Source organism: Furipterus horrens, unplaced genomic scaffold, assembly GCF_987537825.1.
Source record: "Furipterus horrens unplaced genomic scaffold, mFurHor1.1.pri manual_scaffold_3, whole genome shotgun sequence".
Classification (NCBI taxonomy): Eukaryota; Metazoa; Chordata; class Mammalia; order Chiroptera; family Furipteridae; genus Furipterus; species Furipterus horrens.
Genome location: NW_028327173.1, coordinates 64,686,119 through 64,710,569, shown reverse-complemented (window position 1 = coordinate 64,710,569; position 24,451 = coordinate 64,686,119). Strand labels below are relative to the sequence as shown.

Genomic DNA, 24,451 nt, shown 5'->3' with positions numbered 1-24,451 from the left:
CAACCAATGGGTCAATGGAGAAATCAAAAAATACCTTAAGACAAATGAAAATGGAAATGCAACAAACCAAAATCTAATGCAGCCAAAGCAGTCCTAAAAGGGAAGTTCATAGTGTTATAAGCCTACCCCAAGAAACCAGAAATATCTCAAATAAACACTGTAACTTTATACCTAGAGAAACTAGAAAAAGAAAAAATGAAGCCAAAAGTGAGTAGAGGAATGAAAATCAGAGCAGAAATGAAATAGAAACTACAAAGACAACAGAAAATATCAATGAAACTAAGAGGAGGTTCTTTGAAAAGATAAAATTGACAAACTTTTACTTAGATTCATTAAGAAAAAGAGAAAGGGCTCAAATACATAAAATCAGAAATAAAAGAGAAGTTACAACTGATATTCATACCACAGAAATACAAAGGATCATAGAAGACCGTTCAAGAATTATCAACACTTTGTACAACCTATAAAAAGTGGATAAATTCATAGAAACATACAATATTTGAAGACTAAATCATGAAGAAATAGAAAATCTGAATAGAACAATTATTAGTAAGGAGATTGAATCAGTAATCAAAAATTCCCTGACAAACAGCCCCAGCTAGTGTGGTTCACCTGGTTGGACATCATCCCACAAAACAAAAAGTCACTGTTTGATTCCCATCAGGGACATGCCTGGATTGTAGGTTCAGTCCTTGGTCTGGGCATTTATGGAAAGCAACCAGTCAATGTCTCTCTCTCTCACATCCATGTTGCTCTCCCTCTCTTTCACCCTCCCTTCCCTCTCTCTAAAAAACAAGAATAATCCTCCCAACAAACAAAAGTCTAGGACCAGATGGCTTCCAGATGACTTCACTGGGGAATTCTACCAAACACTTCAAGATTTAATACCAGTCGTTCTCAAACTCTTCCAGAAAATTGAAGTGGAGAGAACTTTTCCAAACTCGTTTTATGAAACCATCATTTCCCCATACCAAAACCAGATAAGGACATCACAAGAAAAGAAAAATACAGACTAATATCTGTGATGAGCGTAGATGCAAAAATTCTCAGCAAGATATCAGGAAACTGAATTCAGCAATACATTAAAAGGATCATACACCATGATCAAGTCAAGGGATGCAAAGATGATTCAACACCGGCAAATCAATTAGTGTGATATACCACATAAACAAAACAAAAAATAAAAATCATTTTTGATAGATGCAGAAAAAAGCATTTGAAAAAAAACAACATCCATTTGTGATTTTAAAAATTCCAAACAAATTGAGTATAGAGGGAACATACCTTGATATAATAATGCAGCAGATATCATACTAACATCGTACTAATGGGTGAAAAGCTGAAAATCTTTCCTCTAAAATCAAGGAAGAAGACAAGAATGCCTACTCTCACCCATTTTAGTTAGGCAAGAAAAAGAAATAAAAGGCATTGAAATTGAAAAGGATAAAGTAATACTGTGTCTATTTGTGGATGATGTAATTTTATGTGTAGAAAATTCTAAAGACCCCACCAAAAAACTTTTAGAACTGATCAACAAATTCAGTAAAGTTGTGAGACATAAAATCAATATACAAAAAATTTTTACAGTAACAATTAACTTTCAGAAACAGAAATTAAGAAAACCATTCCATTTCCAATTACATCAAATATAATGAAATACCAGGAATAAATTTAACCAAGGAAGTGAAAAACTATAAGACATTGGTGAAAAAAATTGAAGAAAACACAAATAAATGGAACTATATTCCATATTTATGTGTTGGAAGAATTATAATTGTTAAAATGTCTATGTTGCCCAGGCAACCTACAGATTGAATGAAGTCCTATTAAGTTCCAATGGAATTTTTCACAGGAAAAGAATAAACAATTCTAAACTTCATATTGAACGGCAAAGGACCCCAATAGCCAAGAGCAATCTTGAGAAATAAAAACAAAGCTAGAGGCATCACATTTCCTGATTTCAAACTTTACTACAAAGCCAGAGGAAATGAACTAAAATGGTATTTGCATAAAAACAGAAGCATAGATCAATGAAATAGAATAGAGAGAGCCTATGAATAACCCCATATATTAATTCTCAATTTATGACAAAAGGGACAAGAATGTGCAATGGGGAAAGGACAGTCTCTCAAAAGATGGTACTGGGAAAACTGTACAGCCACATGCAAAAGTATGAAACTAGACCAATATCTTATACCATACAGAAAAATTAATTCAGCATGGATTAAGTATTGAATGTAAGACCTGAAATTATAAAACTCCTAGAAAAAAGTGGCAGTAAGTTCTTCAACATTAGTCTTGGCAGTGATTCATTGGATATGGCTCCAAAAGCAAAGGCAACAAAAACAAAAATATACAAGTGGGACTACATCAAACTAAAAAGCTTCTGCAAAAGAAACCATCAATAAAGTGAGAAAAAAGCCTACTAGATGGAAGAAAATAATTGCAAATCATACAAATGATAAGGGGTTAATATCCAAAATATATTAAGAACTGATATAAATGAATAGCAAAAAAAAAATCTAATTTTTAAAAATGGGTAGAGGATCTGAATAGTCATTTTTCCAAAGAAAAGACACAGATGGCCAATAAGCAGGTAAAAAGATGTTCAATATCATTAGTCTCCAAGCAAAAGCAAATCAAAACCAAAATGAAATATCACTTCACATCAGTTAGAAAGGCTGTCATGAAGAAGAGAAGAAAAAGTATTGGTGAGAATGTAGTGAAAAGGGAAACCACATGCACTATTGGTAGGAGTGTAAAAGGTCTGTCCAGAAGGTATCCAGCCATGTAATAGGAAAACAATTTACTGAAAAAAATACAAGAAACATTGTACACAGGACAATGACATCTCAGTGCCATTCAAAGTAAACACTTTGTGACCTCATACAGTTCTCCCAATCGCCATCAACTGCCCCATTGCATTTTCGTGAATCTCATTGAGGGTCTGAAATCTCTTCCCTTTCAAAGGTGTTTTTAGTTTTGGGAAAAGCTAGAAGTCACAGGACACCATATCTAGGCTATAGGGAGGCTGAGTCACCTGGGTGATTTGACACTTCGCCAAAAGACTCTGCATGAGATGTGATACATGAGCAGGTGTGTTGTCATGATGAAGGTGCCAACCACCTGTTGCCCATAGTTATGGCCTTCTGAATCACTTGAATAGTTTCTGTGGAGGAATTGTCAAGCTTAGTGCAAAATTTCATTCCGTTTGTTGCTCTACTCAGTCATTTTGAATGCTATGGCACACAGTACATATGCTCACTCAGCTGTGTCTACTGCCCCCACTGACTGGTACAGTGAAGTTGTCATTGTCCACACATGTGCAGTCTAGTCTACTGTCCTTGGCTGCCAGGTTACATTGATGTCACACAAACTTTTTATTATATTAACTTTTTCCTGATAGACCTCGTAAATTGGTGCAGCTACCATGGAAAACAGTATGGAGGTTCCTCAAAAGATCAAAAATAGAACTATGATATGACCCAGAAATTCCACTTCTGGGTGTTTTGCTAAGAAAACAAAAACACTAATTCAAAAAGATATACAGGGGTGGGCAAAAGTAGGTTTACAGTTGTAATACAAATAAGTAATACAATAATTAATAAGTAATAATACAAGAATAAATTGTTTCACGTACTCACAAATGTAAGCCTACTTTGTCCCACCTTTCTATGCACCCCTTTGTTCACTGAAGCATTATTTATAATTGCCAAGATATGAAAAACCTGAATGTCACTAATGGATGAATGGATAACAAAGATATCATACATGTGCTCACAACACACACACACACACACACACACACACACAGCGGGATACTATTCAGCCAAAGAAAAGAATTAAAACTTTCTGGAACTTTCGACCAAGATGTAGGCATAAACAGACATGCTGCGTCTCCCTCCACAACTAAGAAGGAATACAACTACCTCAAAACTAGAAACAACCAGAAGTTCCAGAAAATCAAACTGCATGGAAGTCCAGCAAACAAAGATATAAAGAAGAAATACTCATTCAGACAGGTAGGAGGGGCAGAGCTGGGGCGGAGAGGACGCAGTGTGGTGATGGCAACAGTGGCAGCAGCAGCAGGCCAGCAGAAAAGCACAGTCACATGTTTTAAAAAGTCAGGAGGGACACCTGGGGAGCTTTCCAAGCTCCTCACCGGATCTTACAGCTCATGGCCCCAGCATCGAGGAAAATCAAGCCTCATTGCTTCTGACTGTACAGACCAGTGGGGGTTGGGGTGGAGGCGGAGACTGACAGTCTCAGCAGAGTCCATTTGTTTGGGGGGGGCCTCCATGGTCCTATAACATCCATGGTCCCACCCACTCTGGGAATGACGGCTAGGGTGACAACTAGAGGGGCACCGGTTGGGTGCAGAGGTGGAAGAAGTGCCTGGAAAAGAGGTGAGTGCTGGGCAGGCGGCACTGATCCCTCTTGGACCCCTCCCCCACAGGCAGCACCATGGCGTGGTGAGACAGGTCGCCTTGTACTGATGAATCCCTAAGGCTCCACCCCTTACAACATAATAGGAATGACAGCTCTACCTGGGACGAGGAGGCAAACAAACACAGGAGCCTGTCAGAATGGGGAGACAGAGAAGTATGGCCCAAAAGGGGAAACGGATCAAGGTTCCAGTGGGAGAACTAAGTAACGAGGAGATAGCCAACCTAATATATGAGGAGAGAGACAACCTAACGGACGCAGAATTCAGAACACTGGTGACAAAGATGCTCACAGGCTTGACAGATATGCTTGAGTATGGCAAATGCATAAGGGAAGAAGTGAAGGCTATGCTAAGTGAAATGAAGGAAAATCCACACAAAACCAATGGTGAAGGGAAGGAAACCGGACTTCAAATCAATGATTTGGAACATAAAGAAGAAAAAAACAGTCAACCAGTGCAGAATGAGGAAGCAAGAATTGAAAAAAATGAGAAAAACTTCCCAAATTTTGTGAAGGAGATGGACATACAGGTCTGAGAAGCACAGAGGGTTCTAGGCAAGCTGGACCAAGAGGGGACCACACCAGGATGCATCAGGATTGAGATGACAAAGGTGAAAGATAGAGAGTCCTGGGGGCAGCCATAGAGTTGCCTACAGGGGGTGCCTATAGGATATCAGCTGATTTCTCAGAGGACACTTTTCAGGCAGGAAGGGACTGGCAAGCAGTATTCAATGTGATGAAAGGCAACTTGCAACCAGGATTACTCTATCCAGCAAAGCTATCATTTGGAATGGAAGGGCAAATGAAGTGCTTCCCAGACAAGGTAAAGCTAAAGAAGTTCATCATCACCAAGCTATTGTTATATGAAATGTCAAAGGCACTTACTTAAAAAAAAAAGAACAAAACTGTGAACACTAAAATGACAATAAACTCACAACTATCAACAACTGAATCTAAAAAATAGGAAATCCAGCTAAGCAAACCAGAATAGAAACAGAATCATAGGTATGGCAGTCATTTGCAGGGTTATTAGCTGGGAGGGGGGAGGGGGAGAAATGGGGAAATGGTGCAGGGATTAAGAAGCATAATTGGTTGGTACAAAATTGACAGGGGTAAGTTAATAATAATATAGGAAAAGGTTAAGCCAAAGAACATATATGCACGACCCATGGACATGAACTAAGGGGGGTGGGATTGCTGGCAGGAAGGGGGGTACTGAGTGGAGGGGAGCAAAGGGGAAAAAATTGAAAAACTTTCTGTAGCATGGGTGGACCTTGGAGATATTATGCTAATTGAAATAAATCAGAGAAAGAGAAATACTGTATGATTTAACTTATATGTGGATTCTAAAAAACCAAAATCAAACTCATAGAAACAGATTGGTGGTTGTGAAAGGGAAAGGCGAGTTAGGGGCAGGATGAATTGGGTGAAAGAGGGTCAAGAGGTACAAATGTCCCATCATAAAATAAATGTCATGGGAATATTATGTATAACATGGTGACTATAGTCAATAATATTGTATTGCATAATTGAAAGTAACTGAGAGAGTAAATCTTAAAAGTTCTCATCACAAGAAAAAAATTGACTTTGTATGGTGATAGATGGTAACTAAATTTACTGTTGTGATAATTTTACAGTGTATACAAATATTGAATCATTATGTTATACATTTGAAACTAATATAATGTTATATATCAAGTATACCTCAATTTAAAACAAGCTGTGAATAGTGCAGTTTTTATGACATCTAGTGGATTGTAAATTCCACAAGGACAGCCACTATGTTTGAATTGGAAACTCAGTGCCTTTCAGCACAGGGCCTGCCACATATTAGACATTCATGTATATTTGTTTATTGATTGAATAGATTAATTCTGGTGTGAAGTCATCGGCTGGACACCTATAATGGAATGGATTTTACTCTAAGATAGAAGTTTGGATTTGTTAGCATGAAACATAATGATTACAGATTATTTAAATCCCAGATATTGTGCTAGCAATGCAACATGTGTATATTTTCGATTTTTTTTTTTCCCTAAAAGGGACCCATTGGTTTACCTGGAGAAGTTGGGATGATTGGAAGCACTGGTGAAAAGGTAATTTATTTCATTGTTTTTGTTTAGTACTAAGACTTTTAAGCTGTACTTAAATAGGTATTCATATGATATTTTATGTTAATTAGAAATCACTCATAATTTCAAACTCATTTCCTATACTGAATCTCTTAAATATATTGAAATATAGCTAATAGCAAATATGCTTCTAATTTTTAATGGACAGAGTACATTTTGGTTGTAATGATGTGGCTGAGGAGTTGAAATTGCTGCTCTAGGTTTATGACTAGAAAATATTTAAACCTACTTTATGAGAGCAAGCCCCTTAAGGAAGGAGTTTTGAAAGAGAAAACAAGATATCAATATCACATCCAAGTCTGAGTCACATCTTATTTCCATTTGGAAGCTAGTATGTAGTGATTTATGAACATTTTTGGCTATGGTGATGGAAATTGTCATTTGCTTAAAGATTACTTAGAACTCATTGCTTCAGGCATGGCTTTTACATATTGAGTTTCAAATTTTAGGATAATTTTTTTTAATGAAAGTAATTTTTACTTGAAATCAACAAGGGCATTATTATTTTTAATGGCATTTTATAATTGACTAGTAGATAATAAAGTACTGAGTCTTTGACTGAAACCTGACTTGCTGAATACAAATTGTAAGCATGATTGTCTGGTACAATTACTACACAAGACTACTCTTGTGAATAATTAAGTAGAACGAGGACTAGAGGTAAATTAGATAATATTCTAGTGATTTTCATCTGAAATTTTTAAGTCAAACTTAACATATCTGAAATTAAATTTATCATTTTTCCCACACTCACACTGGTTTCTTCCCAATTATTTTATTTCAGATAGTTTACTTTATACCTGTCTTTATTCCTCCAGTCTTCCAAATAGAGTGAACCCATCTTGAATTTCCCTTTTCCTACTTCCTCTGTGCCTAATCTTTCAGTAAGTCTCAGTTTTTTCTTTACAATTCATCCTTTATAATAGTCCAAAGCCACCCCCTCTGACATACTCTTAGCAATTTATCTTAAATTTACTCTCTCTCATATTTCCTCTACCTTTTCCCATTATATCCTCTACATTCTTTATAACGTAAGCATAAGAGTAATGTTGATGGGTATGATGAAACATTTTGAAAAATCTTCATTGACTCCCTGTTGTTGACCCTATGAACTTCTCTACTTGTCTGTCAACATACTACATAATTTTGGTTTAATCAGTTTATTCAACAAATTCTCTAATATTCTCTAATAAACCTTTCTCTCCCCTCTGTCTCATGTAGTATACACTTGTTTCTAGTCCAGTTCTTACTGTCTTCTTGGGTTAGAGAATCCTCTCCCCTTTCCTCTGTTTCTTTAAAACCTAACTATAGGACTCAAATAAATACCCACCTCTTCCATAAAATCTTCCCAGATTTCTCTGTTCCTTCTTGATTTCTTCCCTTCCTGGACTTAGAACCACACAGCTTAAATTTAAGGGTAGACTTTAAGTCAAATTTCTGTTATATCTCTCCTCTCAGTTAGTGCATTAAAAGTGCTTAATAAGCCCTGACTGGTATGGCTCAGTTGACTGGATGCTGTCCCACAAAGCAAAAGGTTGCCGATTTGATTCCCAGTCAGGGCACATTCCTGGGTTGCAGGTTCAGTTGCTGGTCAGAGCATGTGCAAGAGGCAACTGACTGATGTTTGCCTTGTACATCAATGTTTCTTTCCCTCTCTTTCTCACTCCCTTCCCCTCTCCCTAAAACTAAATAAAATCTTTTTAAAAATAAATAAAAGTGCTTAATATATAGTTATTGATTTTTAAATTAACAATATGAGAAATATAATATGAGCTCAGTTCATACTATTTAGATAGTTTTATGATTTTTCACTCTGATTTAGTTACTTCTATGTTAGGTAAAATCTTTTACACTAACATTGTGACAATCCTGAGAATTTTAAAGTGAATCATTTTAGTTCTTTTAATCTGCTAGGGATATTTTTTATTATCATGATTGTCCAAAATTATCTCTGTGAATAAAATTTTGTTCAGTAGTTATACATTTTCATTAATTTTTACAACATGATTTTATACTTTTACTATTCTTATATTTTATATGTGACAAAATTTTAAGTATTTCTACTAATAAAATTTTAGCATGTGATGAATACTCAATTTTGATCCTAGTTATATTTTGTTAATTTTAATAAGACATTATTTTATCTCTTGAAAAATATCTGAAGAGGATTTTTATTATGTTAAAATCTATCAACTTTAGGGTAAAAATGCAAATTAAAAAAATATAATTCATGGCTCCAAATAAAATAAAATGATAAAAAATATTGGAAATTAGAATAACGTGTGCATGTAAGTTATGATTCTAATGGACAATTTTTCTGCCTCGGCCTAGTTAAATTATGACTAATTAACCTGCCTTGATGTTTCTCTTCTTTCTTTGTTTTAAAAGGGAGAACGTGGAAGTCCAGGCCCAGTAGGTCCCCAAGGACAAAAGGGTGCTATGGTAAGAGCTCAGTGATTTGAAAGATATTTTTCCAAATAACATTACAAAGTTGAGACATTCCACAGGTGGAATTGTCTTGAATGAAATTTAAGTAAGTGAAAAATGCTATTTTATAGTAAATTACCATTAGAATTTTCTTCTCCTTTAAATGGTTTACCTTCCAGAATTCTCTGTGACACTAAAAGTTTGTAAATCAGATGCCTCAGTCAGATGTTTCTAAATGTGACAGGAACTAGAACAAATGATTATTTTCAATAAAAGAGTCTTGCTTTCAGAAAATATAATGTGATGGATCTGGTAACACACAATACTGCCTACAAATTTATTTTACCTAAGTTATTCTTTAATTTTGACTTCTATATTATCAGAGAAGTAGTATAAGATTGTTTTTGGTTTATTTATTTTTTTGTTTGTTTTTTGTTTTTGTTTTGTTTTAGTATCTCCAGTTGTTTCAGCTAGAAAATTTAATATGCCCATAGACTGATCAATTTTAGGAACTATGTGTTACCTCCTAAGACATTTCCTGAATCAGTGTTAATACCATAGAGGATGTGGTCCTTCTAAGATTGGACAGCTAGAATGTTTGTACATATTCACATTCATTAATTATAGAATTCCATGACCCCTGAAAATGATTTCATAATCTATGTAACAAAGACTTAAGATAAATGAGTATTCTCTTCTCAGTAGGTTATAATATGTGATTCTGGCTAGTCAGTTTCTTTTCTGGGCCAAAACTTTCTAATAAAAGGATACACAACTTTAATGTAATTATTTATTTATTTCTGTTGTCGATCTGTGGAACATTTCCTGTGGCCTCTTACATCTTGGATAAGAGAGAAAGATCTCATGAAACCATCACTTTTTATTACTATTTATAATTTACTGGTTTTTCCTTAATGAAAATAATTAGGTATGATGGAGAGTTTATGTCTTTTATATTTTAATTCAAATTATAGGGATATCCAGGGCCTCCCGGGGTTCCAGGACCCATTGGTCCACTGGGCTTACCTGTAAGTATAGAAGACTTTATAAACCCTTCTAGAATGTCTGTTAAATTTAAATGCATCATTTTGGTTATGCTAATTTTTTTGTTTTATGCAAAATAAGTAATGTATAATCTGATAGAGGCTGCTTCTTTCCCCAATCAATGCAAAACACTCTAGAATACATGGTATCTTGAACTTCCTCACCTCTTCTTGTTATATTATTTACTGTTCACTTCTAGTAGTATAACCAGTCCCAATCCTGCTACCTAAAACTAAAAAAAAAAAAAAAAACTTAAACTTTCTTTTGAATGACCACATATAAGAAAACAGGGTCGGTAATCAAGGTTAGAAGTGAGATCAACTGGTATACAAATCACAAGCATAAGTTCCAACATATATTTTAGGAATTTGCAAATATTTTCAACAAAACACAATTCACAGAGAGTATATCTTTATTAAACAAAAACAGAGTTTTTCAAAATACTCTATTTCTGTTTAGAGATAGAAGATGAACTCTTGTCTCTTAAGGAATAAAGTTTGCTTATCGAAATTTAACAGTGATTGTGAACTTAACTATGTAAAAGGTCAGCCTTTATAATCCCCTAACAAAACTATTCTTATCAGAAATAGTTTATTCTGTTTTGTGAAGCTTCTATTTTGAATATAAGCCTGATTTTGCAGTATGGTGAATGAGGTAGTGCTGAGTTCTAAAAATAGGAAAACTGACCTAGAGGCACAGTTGCCAATCTTTTTCCTCACATATGATAATAAGTAAATTTGAGATCCTGTAAAAGTTCTCTGTTTTTATCTACCTAATGTTATATAGATAAATAAATTTTGTTTTCTACTTAAGTCTTTATTGGATACTATAAGGCATAAAAATAATTCATTGTAATTGCCTTAATAGCAGCTTAATCTTTATTGCAGGCTATTTTTTGTGGCATATTAGCTTGAAACATTTTGTGGCTTTTTTCGTAGTAACAGAAAAAATATTTTTACATTATGGGATTATCATAAATGTCTAGAATAATAGGAAAGAAATCTCATAATGACAGGCATTGCTTCTTTGGTGAACTAGGCCAATGAGACTGGTCACACTGGCTAAGCAGGTGTATTCCTCCACTACTGCTCCATGTATGTTCCTCCAGATAACTACTTGCTTAGTGAATATTCCCTGTTCAGGGTGTAAATGCCTGGAAATGAAACTTCTCCAAATAGTAGGAAACATCAAAAGTATAATATTAGTGGAGGAAAATATGGTATTTTTAAATAATTAAAGCATAGTTTAAGGAGACTAATTCATTTTATTTTAAGAATTCCCAAGGAGAATTACATGTCATAAGAAAGGTCATAACTACTGTTCTGATAACATTCCTGTGAATTCTGTAACTTATTTTTAAATTTTCAACATTTAGGGTCATGTGGGGGCAAGAGGACCACCTGGGAGTCAAGGTCCTAAAGGCCGAAGAGTAAGTTACCTAATGAAGAAAGTACCTTGCCCTCAAAAATGACTTCATAGTAATGTGTTCAATAAAAATAACTTCATATATTCTAGATTATGCTTAACTATTATTGGATTTTTCCTTGTTTTCATTACATTAGATGAACTATCTGCATTGATTAAAATAATGGCTCATTTAGTTTGTATTTATAAAACCATACATTTCTGTCCTATTTGCTACAGATTTCTCTAACTCATATAGAATTCTTTTTTCTTATTCCCAATTTCCAGTTTCATTTTTTGAGGGAACTGTAAACGTAAAAATGTTTAAATAAACCCTTTTTTACTCACAGGGGGCTCACATAGCAAGGAATAGTAACATCATGACAAAAGAGCGGTGAGAAGTGAAATGAAGATATTCAGGATTAACAAGAGCTTTTTAATTGTAAATCAGGTGATGTAATCATCACTATCTAATAATTATGCATACAGAATTAAATGAAAAATCTTTCTCTTTTTTTTCTTTGAAGAAATAAAAATCACAATTTGTTGCTTTGCCTATCACATTCCTGGCACTTTTACATATATTATCCTACTTAATACTCAAAACCACCTTAACAAGGGGAAGCAGTATCGCAGATATTGTATTATAGGTGAGGAAAATGGGACTCAGAGGGTTTTAGTACATAGACACACAGAGAAATGGCACAACTAGGAAACCTTAATGTGTCTGACTCCAAGGCCTATGCCCATTCCATACTGCATGGGACATTAAGGAGTATTTTTTCCTTGATTAATTTGAATATGTGGACTTTAAGAATTCTCTTTCCTCCCTTGGCTTTATCTTGACTTTTATAGCTAGTGGAGAAAATTCTTAAAAAATTTAAGAACATGGCTTCCAATTGACCAAAGTTAAAAGCAAAACAAAAACTACTGTCTTCCAGTTGGCAAATGGGAGAAAGTGTTACAAGTGTTCAGTTTGAAATAATGGCTATCATTTCATGTCCTGTGTTTTAGGTGAAGATTGAAGACTAGGAGCACATTTGTCTTATTTCTTTTTTAACAAATGTTTTTCCTTACTGGGTGATAGAGTTATAGTCTGTAAATAATCTTGATGGCTACATATGTTTTAGCCAAAATGAGATTTAAAACAATAAAATAAAAAAATAATGGTAGATGACCTGTACTTAAACTGTAATTTAGCAGCCGGTATCCTGCCAGCATTCAGTACTTGGTCAGGTCAAATGAGTTTATTCAACTGTGTATTAGTCATAGTGGGAAAGTTCAACCAGTTTTGTGACACATGAAAAAAAGAAGAGATACTCGTGCTTTTAGTTAATTGAGATCTTATTGATTATCCAGTCAGAAAGCCACATACCCAAGCAAAATCTGCTCCTTCTGCCTTCTGATAAGTCACATGGAATGTTCCTTTGCACTGATTTTCTAACCTCTGCATGTTCTCTGGTTAGATTATTACTGTTTCCTGATTTGCCACACTGTCCTCAACTCTCACCTCCTCAAAGATCTATTTTCCTCTCATCCTCCAAATACATTTTCCTGATCCTCTCCCAAAATGACTTCTCATAGTTATTTCAAGTTGAGCCAGTACTTTTTAAACAAGGAGACTGGGTTTTCTTTAGAACAAAAACACTTTACAGGAAATTATTTCAGGCTATCGGTGAACATTGCAAGTATAAAAGAGAACTGAAGCCTAAAATATTTGAGGAGACTATAGTATTAGGAAATTCCATTGTAGTTGCTGCCTACTATCTTCCTGTTTCTACTCTCTCATCAGTCCTTTTCTACCATGGATATGATCTCAGTACCCTAAATTGACCCTTCCCAGTTTCTTTTACTCACAAAAAATTGAGAAATATGTTCAGCCCACTGAGATAAATGAAAAGATACCTGGCTAGCAGTTCCTGTGCCCTACCCCTTTCCTGCCATCCCCAAAAGTGAAGGGGTCCATTATTTCTAGCACATCTGTCATTCCTTAAAGGCCCACAATTGTGTCACAGTACAACAGAGGGCAAGCTTGCACTAGGCATATTTGCACTGAGACCACACAGAGAACTATCATTATGGAACTAGTGTTTTCACACCCTTACTGTTCTGCTTGTAATTTATGCTGCTAGGGAAGGTCCTGTGAACATCAGGTATGGTAGGACTACTCCCCAAAGGGGTCTTCCTGACCATCTGCTTCTCTCTTGCTTGGCCAACTGATTCTGATTAACATTTATTGATTTCCTACACTTTGTCACAGTCTTCTAGTACCATGGAAGATTCAAGGTTAACTATCCCTTAAAACAGCGGTTCTCAACCTGTGGGTTGTGACCCCTTTTGGGGTTGAATGACCCTTTCACAGGGGTCACCTAAGACCATCAGAAAACACATATATAATTACATATTGTTTTTGGGATTAATCACTATGCTTTAATTATGTTCAATTTGTAACAATGAAAATACATCCTGCATATCAGATATTTATATTATGATTCATAACAGTAGCAAAATTACAGTTATGAAGTAGCAACAAAAATAATTTTATGGTTGGGGGTCACCACAACATGAGGAACTATATTAAAGGGTCGCGGCATTAGGTAGGTTGAGAACCACTGCCTTAAAACTAAATCATATACTTACAGTCTAGTGGCTTTTGAAGTGTCATGCAACATTGACACTTTTCCGGAGGCTAGGAAAATCTCAGGCAAGCAATAATGCCTTCCGTCTCAGGAAACAATCTAAACAACTTAGTGTTATGAAAAACTTTCTAATCTGTTTTGTGAAGACTGTCTAATCATGCCTCATATATCTGAAAAAGATAAACAAGATTGGCTAAAATTATTATTCTTACGGTTTGAGATTTGTAGATGGGAAACTTGGCATAAATTTAAAGTATTTTTATTCATCCTAATACTCTAAGCTTTGCTTCCTCCTGTGAAATTTAGCTGAGGAATAGTTATATAAGTGAAACAATGTAATTTAATATACCAAAAGTTATTAACATTATATGCACAGTCATATTCCTCATACAGAAAATACAGGCTAGTGGATTCTCTATTGCAGTACCAGAAACATAGTGGCTTAGCCTATGGGTCGCCAGGAATAAGCACAACCTGAGCTGTTGTACCTCATGTACATTTAACTTCTTGGAGCTAATAAGTCATTTTCTGGTGTCTCGCCAATGCACACTTCTGTGTCCAGCTGCCCTGAGAGGAGAGAGAACACTCAGAGCAAAGTTAACCTCATCTCCTTTCTTGCCCATGGATTGGGCGTTTGTTCATGAAACAACTTTAGATCTTGTACCCTTTCTCTAGAGGAGAGGTGTACAACTGAGTAATTTTTTATTCTGATTATGCTACTTAAGATTTAAGTGGCGAGAAAAGGATGAAAGAACTATATTAGCAATATGTAATGTTTTAAGATTTTCTGTCCAAGTTGTAGAATGGATAGGACTATAAAAATTCTGAACCGTGGCTCTTTCAAGAAAATGCATAACATTTTAGAAAAGCAGCCATCAGTATTTGCATTTAGATTCAATGCTGGTAATATCTGGAGCACTCCAAGTGATAAAGAAGAGCATCTTCTGTGGTTTCTTCTTTTGAAAAATCTGTAACAAGAATAGAATCAAAAGATATTTCTTTATTGTTTTTCTATTACAGTTGTCCCATTTTTTCCCCCACTGCTCTCTCCAACCCTGCCCACCCCGCACCCCTCCACAGTCAATCCCCACCCTGTTGTCCATATCTATGGGTCATTTATACTAGTTCCTTGACTAGGTTCTTACCCTTCTGTCCCCTTTTCCCCTCCCCGCTACCCACTGGTTACTGTCAGTCTGTTCCTTGTTTACATGCCTCTGGTTCTATTTTACTCATTTGTTTGTGTTGTTCATTAGGTTCCTGTATTAGGTGAGATCATATGGTATTTGCCTTTTGCTACCTGGCTTATTTCACTAAGCATGATACTCTAGAGTTCCACCCATGTTGACACAGAAGGTAGGAATTCTTTCTTTCTGCTGCATAGTATTCCATTGTGTAAATGTACCACAGTTTTTTAATCCGCTCATCGACAGATGGGCACTTAGGTTGTTTCCAGCCCTTGGCTATTGTAAATAGTGCTGCTATGAACATTGGAGTGCATAGGTTCTTTTGAATTGGTGTTTCAGGATTTTTTGGATATAATCCTAGCAATGGAATTGCTGGATCAAAAGGCAGTTCCATTTTTAGTTTTTTGAGGTAATTCCATACTGTTTTCCATAGTGGCTGCACCAGTCTGCATTCCCACCAACAGTGCACTAGGGTTCCCATTTCTACACATTCTCGTCATCACTTGTTGTTTGTTGATTTGTTAATGATGGCCATTTTTACACAAAATTAAAGATAATGTTTAGTTTTTGTTTACAGGAACATTATATTCCAGTTGTATTAATCAAGAGCCAGAAAAGACTGTTAGTCAGAATTAGATAGACGTCTGAGTAATTTAAAATTAATACAGGAGTCAAGCAAAGACAGATACATTAAAAGAAAATATAAATACACTAAATCTAAGTTAAATATTTGTTTTGTCAATAAAGGCTGTTTATTTCATTCATAAATTCTTCAGCTTATTAAAACTGATTACAAGGGTGATAGAGATGGATTTGGAATTCTCATAAAAGTCTTCATAAGTAAACTAGTGTACAGTTTATATTAATCTTAATTTTAGATTTTTAATTTTAGTTGTAGCATTTATATGAAGTGGTGGTTCTGTTTCCTATCATCTAATGCATTTAGGAATATATTGATTATTCAGGAATTTGCTGTACTCTTTAAAATTATTGTCTACAATTCAAGTACCAAACATGCTTAGTTTAGGTAGCTGGATTACCAGACTTTATTGCAGCCTTTAAAAGTTACTAATAGCCAATTCTTATTTTTCTAAAAGAGGATAAAAGATTAGATTTATTTATCCAGGATATATTCTCCAAGAACATTATAGATAATTAGATATTTTAAAGCAGGTATTATAAAAATAACTTTATACCCAATTAGGTGCCCATTATAATACTATTTGCATGACTTTTTTAGAGTTTACCCTAAAGTTTATTTTGTCTCAGGAGTCAAAGAAAGCATATACAGTAAACCAGAAACAACTTCTATAACCAATATCACAGTGAAACTTAAAGATGCTGAAAAAATAAAAAAAATAAAAGAAACAGGTGCTGAATAATCTAGCTTTTAGTTAGTTCACTGATCCTTAACTAATGCTAGAGAGTACTAAACTTTCCTAGACTTCTTCTAGCCTTACTTAACCTTCTAACTAGCAACCCTAAGCTTTATAGTCTTTAAGCAATATAATTGCTAATTGCTACACTTAGGCTTTTTTATATTAATTGTGCTTATCTTTGTCATCACTGTAGGAGGAGAAACTTCTGTTTCTTTGTTGCCTGTGTAGTCCTGGGTTGGTAAATGAAGTAATAAATGTGAAAGTATTTTTATTGATTGATTGACTGATTTTTAAATAGTATGTTTTTTATTGAATTTATTGGAGTGCCATTGGTTGATAAAATTATATACATGTCAGGTGTACAATTCTGCAATACATTATCTATTGTATTGTGTGTTTACTACCCCAAGTCAAGTCTCCTAATGTAAAAGTACTTCTTGATGTAAAACACTGAGTGGTTATCATTACTATGTCTATTACTTAATTTTGGAAGGAGTGCCTTTCAATTATAATATCAATTAGCAGTTAACTTGTAAATGTTTAATAGTCATTTTGTAACCTCTTCTAAACTGCAGGTCCTCTCTTTCAGCCTGAATTCACTTACTAACAGTATTAACCTTTATTTCTTTGTAACATTTGAAAAAATATATTATAAACTTAATAAAGCACAATTATTCAAAAGCCTTGGATATTTAAACATCATGTAAATCAGGCAGCTCACTTAAATCTGCAGGCTTCAGTTTCTTTATCTTAAAATGCAGGGAGTTGGACTAATTCAGTCTTGACAGTAGGCAATTTAGGTGCTGAGGCAAAAACTGGCAGTTAAGTATGAGACTTTCTTCCTGATTAGGTGCAACCTTTTCTATATATATGTCTAGGCAGTCACTTAATCTGATGTTAGTGAAGAAATGAGACTGATTTACCATGTTTGGACAACACAATCTTTCTTTAAGAAGTCTAAGTTTACAGTTCTGTGTTGGAGGAGGGGCAGACTACTACCATTTAAACCTAGACACAGTGACTTCTAACTCTCTGGCACTAGCCTTGGACACATCTTCCTCATTCTGGTTGTTTCTCTAGAGTCAAATTTATTACCTTCCCCCCGTTCCCTCTCTTTCATGCCATACAAACTTATATTTCCAGTTTGTTTTTTTCTTAGTTAATACTGTCATTATACCAATTACTACTAACAAAATATCCAAGAAAGACAGAAATTTCAAGTTATGAAGGAGTTAAGTGTCTAATTATATGAGTGTACACATTTTCAGTCTAGATTTTACTTGTTTACTGTGGTATTTTAGAATGTTGACCATTCATTCTTTTTCATACTCTCTCAACCATGTTCTGTTATTATTCCAAAAGATTTTGCAAAGTATTTTCTTAAAAGGCAGAGAAGAGAAATAGACACAAAAGGTGCCAGAGAAAGAGAATTAATACAGGCTGCTGAATTTTTAAGATGGTGATCATTGGAGCAAGATCCTGAGGGATCTCTGTTCTGGAAATTCCAGAAACATCGTTTAACCATTGTTTGTTTATTTACTTATTTACTTTAAGTTTATCAAGGTAACAGTGGTTAAAACAGTATATAAATTTCAGGTGTACAATTTATAACATATATGTATACCCTGTTGTGTGTTCCCCGCCCAAAAGTCTAGTCTCCTTTCATCTCATTCATCTTTTTTTTTAATCACCATTGGTTACTTAATTGTCAAACCTTCCAAGTACACCCCCACCTCAGGACCTTTGCAGTTATTTCTCCTGCCGGAATGATCTTCTCCAAGTTATTTGCACAGACTGCCACCTCACTTCCTTCATGTTTCTACCCACATGTCACTTTAGAGAGACTTCGCAGACCAGCCGATCTAAACAGGGCTGTCCACTTGGATTCTCTCTAGTCCTTTAACCTCTTTATTCATCATTACAATTGACTACCTATTGTCATTTTACACTTTAATTTTATAGATTTATTTGCTTGTCTATGGATTTAGGGATTTGTCTCCTCTCCCTACCATATGCTCTGGGCCTAAAACAGTACCTGGCTTATAGTAGACATACAGTAAATATTGTTGAAGGAATAACACACTTTGAAAATCACATACCTGTTAGAGTAAGCCTATGCTCTTTAATTTGACATTCAGGATCCTGCACAATAACATTGTAACTTAGTTTTGCAGTCTTTTATGGGAAAATAGGGCAGAAAATATTGGGGGACAGATCATAGAGTATCTTAAATACAGACTGAGAAATTGTAGGGCTAGAGCTGTGGCTGTAACTTTAGTGTGACGAGTGAAGCCATAGATCCTCACAGAACGTGTCTGCTCTCCAATCTCATGAATGTGCCCAGGAGGGTCAGGGAGTGAATGCAGTTACCCTGAGAACACCCAGGAAGAGTCCTATTATAGGATGCAGCTTTTAAATTATTGTAAATAAAGATAAACCAAGCTGACCTCAAGTGGAGTACAAGAGAAGGTGATGAAGCCCAGGGTGCTCCTACAAATCATCATGTTGCATTGGGATATTTGTATCACCGTTTTGAATAGAAATCTATAGTAACTCTTCGTTGTCTATTGATTTAAATATAAACTCCAGTCCTTCACCTTTTAAGTCCCAGTCTTGACACAATTATTTCTCAGTATAGAAATACTAAAAAAATACTACATGTATTCAATAGCTCAACTAAACAAACTACTTTTTCATTCTTGGTTATCTTTTTTCCTGCCACTGTACAGTTTCCTTATATTATCTCTATCTAGAGATTTTTTAAGAACATAGCCTCTAGCTGTCAAAATATCTTCATTCCACTTATAAACATGTGAAAACTCTTCCCCTCCTTTGAATCCTTTTTTGCCTTTAAAATGCCTGTCTCTTACTATCTTACGGTCATTTATATAATTTACCTTATTCTCTACATTGCAAAATTAAGAAACTTTCTTCAAGTTGTATATCCCCATAACACTTAATGCAGAGCCTTTTCCAGAGTTGATATTCAGTTAATGGTGGTAGAATTGAATTAATTCCCGTGAAAATTACTTTAAGATCTTCACAGGACAGTTATAATTTAAACAGGGGAACATACACTGACATTTTATTAGAGAATAACATTTGCAACTAATGCTTCTTCATGACTAATTACTGAATTAGTAATAGTTGATAGTGACTTAGCTGAGAAGTTTAAATTTATGTGAATATTCCCAGCAACATTTTCCCCCTTCTCTTCCAGTAACTACTGTCAAGCTTGTGCATAGCAAGCACAATGCAATCAGCACCAATTTTCTAATAAAGTGGAAAGAGTGCAGTTCCAAAAATATAAAACCCAAGACAACTATTTGGACAAACCTACCAGCCACTTTTAAATTAATTTAGAGTTGTTTTTAGGGAAAATCTTGAATGACTGCTGAGTGAATGATAAGATGAACAAAATACTCAAATAATAAACCTATACTTCAGCCACTTTAACAACTGAATCAGCCTTTTTGGGGGGTCACCTGACTTACTGCTTGGCATTAAATCCTGAAAACACTGGCTTGATTCTCTCATGCAAATGGGTTCATTAAATCCTGAAAACACTGGCTTGATTCTCTCATGCAAATGGGTTCATCCATATACCCAGCTGTATTCTTTTATGTAGTCATGGCACAGAAACAAGCAGGAGTTTGTCAACAAAAGAATGTCTTTATATAAAAAGGAACATTGCACATTAACAACAAGACATTTTTTCCATCTCTAGGGACCAAGAGGAACAGATGGTCTCCCAGGGGAACAAGGTATACAGGGTGCCAAGGTAATCACTGACTTTTCTCATTTCATATACAGTTATGTTACTTGGAGCCCATATATTGTACCTATCTAAAAACTGATTCATTTCCTTACAAAAGTAGGGTTCTATATTTTCTCTTAGTCTAAATATGAATGTAACATAAAAATTTTACCACACACACAGAAATATTTTCTCTTTAATATTGAACTATGTATTTGATGTCCTAACTTTTTGTAGGTGGATATATGCTGGCATGTATAACACTCTGATTTACAACCTTATTAACTCACTTGGTATTGTTACTTTGTTAGGGTGAAAAAGGAGATCAAGGAAAAAGAGGGCCTTATGGTCTTATAGTAAGTAGTAAAGCATTTCACATTAAAGATAAACATTTAAAATCTTTTGTTTTGGATATATAGTTAATATTTAGGGAAGAAGCTACTTGACCCAAGCATTTTGTTCTTATTCAGGGTAAGACTGGAATCCCTGGAGAAAGAGGAGTTCAAGGGAAACCAGTAAGTAATTAAAAATAAACTATGAACAAATTTTGTCTACTTTATTCTCTGACACAGCTATTTGTTTAGTATTTAGTATTTTAGACTGACAATACAAGTTCTTTTCTTCCTTCAGTCGTTAGCTCAGTGTTTTAATTTGAGCAAGTTGCATATTGATTCTGGGTCTTGGTTATACCTATCTGTAAACTTGTGGTTGGTAACTGCTACTTTTACTTCACTATAGTTATGATAAGTTAGTTTTAGTTTTTATGTAAAATCAAGTTCAAAATAAAATGATGTGATATGATATAAATATAATGGAATATTAATAAGGCTAACATGACAAGAAATGTCTGTGAGGTTTCTTGCCTAGTTTTGTTTTATTTCAACTTGAGTGGTTTTTAGACCCTTGCAGGGTCATCGTGCTCCCCATGGCACTGCTCTAAGAGACCTTAATATTATATAATGCTAGATAGTTTTCTATCATCAAAAATCTTTTCAGAAGTGTACAGTTTTTTTCTCTGAGAGGCAACAAGTTCTGTGAGTGTCATCATTAACTGAGAGCCAAACTTTTTTTTTTAAAAAGGAAGGTACACATACACATGTACACAGACACATACATACATTATGTTACATATATATAATTTTGAACACATAAGCTTAAATGTGTGGGTATTTTTATTTCATTTGGAATCATTAAATTAATGATTACATTTTAGTGTATAATACATACGTCTATATAATTAAATTCTTAGAATTAGATAATAATTTAAATACCCTGCACCTGAAAAGTCAGAAAAGGGTAAGAGAAAAATGTTTTAACTGCCATAGTAATGGTCACTAATGTCGCTGCATTTATTTGTTCCTCTGTGAACTCTGCTGCCCCCTGCCTGTTGTCTTTTATAATAGCATTATATTTGACTGGTCAAGCCTAAAATATCAGACCTAAAAGAGAAAAATGACTGTCTCCAGGGAAAGAACTTTCGTGACATTGTATTATTAGGTGATGTAATCACCAAAGAATATTCTTTGAGTATTAATATTTATCATCTGAATTTCTGTTCTATTAATGTAAATGGTGTTTGTGTTAATTCTTTGCATTTTGCTACATTGTACACAAAGCTAGTATGTTGTAATGAGTGGACAAACTTGGAACTCATCAAGTTCATCAAGCCTATCAGATGTTTCTGGATAAATGTAAAATTTGATATTTGATTTTCTCAGTCAAATGCAAAAGTTACTAGAACCATTTTGCAGCCATAGCTTATGGCAAGCAGGTATCATAGATTACTGGAAGAATAAAGTTACTTTAGTGGATGAAATGGGTTGGATATTAAATCAGAGTTTATAATAGTTCTGGAGGCTTATTTAGCTCTATACTTACTTTGTCTTTCAACCCATCTGTGCCTTGATATTTAAAGTAAGTGTCTTATATTTGGGTCTTGATTTTTTATTCACTCTGATGGTCTCTACCTTTTAATTAATGTTTAGCCCATGTTGACTTAAGGTCATAATTGATATGGTTGCATTTATGTCTGTCATTTTGCGGTTGATTTTTTTAAGTATATTTTATTGATTATGTTGTAAATGTAGTCCCAATTTTTTCCCCCTTTGCTCCCTTCTGCCCAGGGCCCCCTTTTCCTCCAGCAATCCCACCACCCTTAGTTCATGTCCACGTGTCATGCATATAAGTCCTTTAGCTTCACCCTTTCCTATATTATTCTTAACTTCCCCCTGTCGATTGTGTACCAACCAATTATGCTTCTTAATCCCTGCACCATTTCCCCACTTCTCCCCCTTCTCCCTCCAGATGATCCCCATACCTATGATTCTGTTCCTATTCTGATTTGCTTAGTTGGATTTTCTTTTTATTTTTTAGATTCAGTTGTGAATAGTTGTGAGTTTGTTGTCATTTTAGTGTTCATAGTTTTGATCTTCTTTTTCTTAAGTAAGTCCCTTTGACATTTCATATAATAATGGCTTGGTGATGATGAGCTCCTTTAGCTTCACCCTGTCTGGGAAGCACTTCATCTGCCCGTCTGTTCCAAATGATAGCTTTGCTGGATAGAGTAATCCTAGTTGCAAGTTGCCTTTCATCACTTTGAATACTGCTTGCCAATCCCTTCCTGCCTGCAAAGTGTCCTCTGAGAAATCAGCTGATAGTCCTACAGGCACCCCCCCTGTAGGCAACTCTCTGGCTGCCCCCAGGACTCTCTTTATCTTTCACCTTTGGCATCTCAGTCATGATGCATCCTGGGACCCTCTGTGCTTCCTGGACCTGTATGTCCATCTCCTTCACAAAATTTGGGAAGTTTTTCTCATTTTTTTTCAATTCTTGCTTCCTCATTCTGCACTGGTTGACTGTTTTTTTCTTCCTTATGTTCTAAATCATTGATCTGAAGCCCAGTTTCCTTCCCTTCACCATTGGATTTACGTTGATTTTCCTTCGTTTCACTTAGCATAGCCTTTACTTCTTCTCTTATGCATTTGCCATACTCAAGCATATCTGTCAAGCCTGTGAGCATCTTTATCACCAGTGTTCTGAATTCTGCATCTGTTAGGTTGTCTCTCTCCTCATCTGTTAGGTTGGCTATCTCCTCCTTACTTAGTTCTCCCACTGAAACCTAGATCTGTTCCCCCTTTTGGGACATACTTCTCTGTCTCCTCATTCTGACAGACGCCTGTGTTTGTTTGACTCTGTGTCTTAGCTAGAGCTGTTGCTTCTATTATGTTGTAAGGGGCTGAGCCTTAGGGATTCTTCAGTACAAGGTGACCTGTCTCACCACGCCATGGCGCCTCATGTGGGGGAGGGGTCTGAGAGGGAACAATGCCACTTGCCCAGCACTCGCCCCTTTTCCAGGAACTTCTCCCATTTCCCATAGGGGACTGGTGCCTCTATAGCTGTTGCCCTGGCTGTCGTTTCCAGTGTGAATGGGTCTGCGGATGTTCTAGAACCATGGGGACCTTTTAAACAAGCGGACTCTGCTGAGAGACTGGCAGTTTCTGCCTCTGCCCCAACTCCCACTGGTCTGCACAGTCAGAAGCAATGAGGCTTGATTTTTCCCCAGTGCTGGGACCGTGAGTGGCGTGGTCCAGTGAGGAGCTGGGAACACTCCCTTCTGACTTTTTAAAACATGTAACTGTGCTTTCTGCCAGCCTGCCATTGCTGCCACCACCACACTACATCCTCTCTGCCCTGACTCCACCCCTCCTACCTATCTGGATGAGTATTTCTTCTTTATATCTTTGTTTGCTGGACTTCCATGCAGTTTGATTTTCTGGTGTTTCTATTTTTGAGGTATTGCATTCCTTCTTAGTTGTGGAGGGAGATGCAGCGTGTCTGTCTATGCCTCCATCTTGGCCGAAAGTCAAGAGTCACTCCTTATCTTTGTTTTTTAGCAGTTTTAGTATGATGTGCCTAGATGGGTTTTCTTTGCATGTATCCAGATGGAAGTTAGCTGGCTTCTTGGGTAGGTAAATTGGTGTTTTTAGTAAATTGGAAATTTTTCAATTTATTTTTTTTCAGATTTTTTTTCTATCTTCTC

At 35.4% G+C, this 24,451-nt stretch overlaps 1 protein-coding gene across 1 annotated transcript in view; it reads left to right on the top strand.

The window, feature by feature from the left end:
• The window catches only part of COL24A1 (collagen type XXIV alpha 1 chain), a 295,110-nt gene that overhangs the window by 161,983 nt on the left and 108,676 nt on the right, over positions 1-24,451 (top strand). The window contains exons 24-30 of the mRNA XM_090268285.1: positions 6,489-6,542; positions 8,967-9,020; positions 9,980-10,033; positions 11,425-11,478; positions 20,383-20,436; positions 20,724-20,768; positions 20,883-20,927. Coding sequence (XP_090124411.1) covers positions 6,489-6,542; positions 8,967-9,020; positions 9,980-10,033; positions 11,425-11,478; positions 20,383-20,436; positions 20,724-20,768; positions 20,883-20,927 — 360 coding nt within the window. The remainder of the gene's footprint in view (positions 1-6,488; positions 6,543-8,966; positions 9,021-9,979; positions 10,034-11,424; positions 11,479-20,382; positions 20,437-20,723; positions 20,769-20,882; positions 20,928-24,451) is intronic.